Below are 3,167 nucleotides of genomic sequence, written 5' to 3'. Positions count from 1 at the left end.
TTTCTCCAGCGGGGTATCCTCTCTATTTGACCCTCTTACAATCTTTAACGATTATTGGACACTCGACGTCTAGTTTGTTCTTCTCGAGCGTATTACCCAGCGGCCCGCTACTTCCTTTAACTTGTTGGTTTCTCTTAGAAACTCCCATAGGTCAAAATGTGACTATGAATGGGTATTTTGAAGTTGGCGGTATGGTGCACGTTACAGTACTGCTGTGATTTGGGTGGAACACAAAGCGAATGGAACTTCGTCCAAAGTAGTCGGCCAGATTACCAAGTCCTGGAGCTGGTTAATTCAACTTTCCAGATTCTCACGCTACTGTACGCCCTTACTCTCAATATACCTTTATTATTCTTCTCTTCAATATTTCTTTCTTCTCGCTCGAACTATTTCATAACGGGATTTGCATTAACAAAGCTCAGCTCGTCTCACGCATCAGTCGTGATATTAGGGAGAGATTTTCCTCCGCCTCCGCATAGCAATCATACTCCAATCCTTACGAGGAACTGGCCGTACACACCAACAGTGTACGGAGCAGTGTACAAGAGGAGCCTAGAGATACCTGGACGGTCTATCGCAAACAAACGTACTCGCAAGATGAAGCACCGGCGTAATTGGCCGGGTCGGTCTTATATACATCCCCTGAGAGCCAGGGCGATCTTCGACATGGTCGATGAATTGCATGCTCAGTCGTCGGTTCTCGAAAGGGATTTGAACCTGCCGCAGGTTATTGTCGCTGGAGATCGCCCGACCGCTGCGGCCAGTCTCATCGAAGCCCTGATAGGAGTCGTCTACCCCGAAACTAACGACAAGGTCGGAGCGGCGCTCCCCACCCACGTCGTACTCCGCTATAGCGAACAGGAAGAGGTCAATGTCTTCGTCGAGAGGTCTGTGGGTCGAAATGGGAGCGGTACAGGGGCTGACTCTCCGCCCGCCCGCAGGAACGCGCAGCTTAGTCTCCCTTCGCCTGCCACCGCTGACGCGGGCGCGTTAGAGTGGCGGCCAGACGAAAGGGGAATATCGCCCGAGGAGATACTGGGCATTAAACTACTCTCCGACGACCGCCCAGATTTCAGCTTCGTCCATGTCCCTCACCTGGGCTCGGATGCCAGCCACAGGCGCTATCGAAACCCACCGATAGCGCCGCATAGTCGGAACCCGCACGGCGCCGTCTTTATTCTCGTTACCTCGACCGGTGTCGGCGAGGCAGCGAGACTTGCCGCCGCCCAATATGCTCGGAAATGTGATCCACGCGGTCGTCGGACCCTCCTTGTCCTGACGGCCCCGAGAGCTCGAGGGGATAATGATCCCGCTTGGAACCCCCCGGGCCCGCACGGCGACCTTCACGTTGAGCCGGAAACGGGTGTAGAATGGCAGCCTGAGATCTACAGGCTGGATCCTTCGTTGGATAATACGGCCCAGGCCGCGGTGCGAGCGGATGTGGTCACCTGGGCAACGAGGTTGGTTGTCGCTGAGCTCGACGCTTTGACCTATTATGTCGAGCAGAATGCCCTCAGATGCGAGCAAATGCTCGAACGACTCGACGAGAGGTCACGCGCAGAACTCGTCTGTGTCGTCAAAGAAATCTCGGAGATGTTGGTCGCCGCAACCCACGAGCTATGCCAGGTAGTTCGACTAGAGTACGACCCTTTTATCCGTAGTCTGCACCACCAAGGGGAAGAGCAGCTCCAGCACATCCCCTTCCAACGGCCCCAACGTCAGAGCTGTCTGTGGGACCGACAGCCATTGTGGACTAACGTCGATCTCATGCAAGATCCAGTCTTCCCTGAGCCCGTCCCACTCGAACATTTCACCGAGCTTTATTCGCAGTGTGCAGACAAGCTGGTGAATTTGATTGAGTTGTTCCTCGAGCGTGTCTGGGCGATGGCGGAGAGGATGGTGGACGTCACTTTACACGGCTTCCCCGGCGGCGACCTGGTGACAATCAATGCAATCCGAGAGCATATAGTCACTCCTGCGATGGGAAATCTCCACGGGGGCGTTCGCGGGATGGCGAGACAAATTATGGATTCCTTCAGGGCCGCCTCGGCTATGACGTATGATGTCTACTTCAAAGAATTGATGCTGAAGTGGAAGAATATGCAGTTCCGGAAGGCTATGTCTCAAAGTTTTCAGGCAGAGCGACGTCACTCTCCGCACCTGTCGGTCGACGTGGAGGATTGGTTGGCGCACCGGGCGGCCTGTCCCGTGTTGCTGATGGATGTCAGGAGTTATCTCCGCATATACTTCCAGGTGAGTACCCATTTCGAGAGGTGCATTCCTTCGCCGCCACGGGAGCTGTAACGGGAGAAAATAGAGGCTAACCGGCGGCGTTGTGTCCAGGCCAAGATCGATAAGGTCGTGAACGGTCTGATACCACTCGTAATCGAACACGGTATTCTCGAGAAACTACCCAGCATCCTCACCGCCACGGACGTGAAAAGCTTACCCGATGAGATCATCGCGGCCGTAAGCCTTAGGAGACGAATCGGTGGACAATCACGGATCGCCGTTGCGGGAGAGCTCTCCAATATGTCGGCCGCACAAACTATCTTGTCAAAACTCCCGACACCCTCAGAAGGTGAGTCACATTTAGCGACTCAGGGCGATCGCGAAGGGTTTTCACTACCCTTATATAATCGTTCTCCTTTTGATAAATTCTTTATGACAACGCCGAACATGGTTCAAATAGTATAGTGGAGCTTCCAACGCCTAACAGCTGACCAGGAAATGATGACGTCGAAGATTTGAAGGTGGACGATTTGGATCGGACGGCTGATGCTGGTATTATGGAAACCACCGTGACGGCGAGGGCCGAGAATGAAGAAGGAGATGGCTCGAATTCGAGTTTCGCCGGTCATGAAGAAAACATGAGCTTCGAGATCATCTCGCATCCCCAGCCACCGTTGGTGCCTAAAGCAGCTGCGGAGGACGACGCGCGAAGGTCACCTAGTCCGCTCTCGCTGAGTGGTGACGATGTAAAACCTCGCCATGCCTCTACCTCGATATGAAAGGCCCAGATTCTCCGATGCGCGTGCGTCAGTTCGACCAGGTGGCAGCGACGGCTACCTCCGGAGCAAAACCAGCGCCCTATATCGAGATTGTGAGCCGGAAGGTCCGTGATAAGATGCGTTACAATACAATCGGGGGCCCCGGGGGGGGGGGGG

At 54.3% G+C, this 3,167-nt stretch overlaps 1 protein-coding gene across 1 annotated transcript; it reads left to right on the top strand.

Annotated features, from left to right (window-relative positions):
• Positions 1–666: 666 nt before the first annotated feature.
• On the top strand, positions 667–3,011 carry PV07_12789 (uncharacterized protein; the record flags this gene model as incomplete). Its single annotated transcript, XM_016400355.1, has 3 exons — positions 667–2,253; positions 2,344–2,581; positions 2,728–3,011. The coding sequence occupies 3 exons, from the start codon at positions 667–669 to the stop codon at positions 3,009–3,011; spliced, it is 2,109 nt and encodes a 702-aa protein (XP_016241999.1).
• Between the last annotated feature and the right edge of the window lie 156 nt (positions 3,012–3,167).

Source organism: Cladophialophora immunda (genome assembly GCF_000835495.1).
Source record: "Cladophialophora immunda strain CBS 83496 unplaced genomic scaffold supercont1.146, whole genome shotgun sequence".
NCBI lineage: Eukaryota > Fungi > Ascomycota > Eurotiomycetes > Chaetothyriales > Herpotrichiellaceae > Cladophialophora > Cladophialophora immunda.
This window is presented reverse-complemented; position numbering and strand designations above follow the sequence as displayed.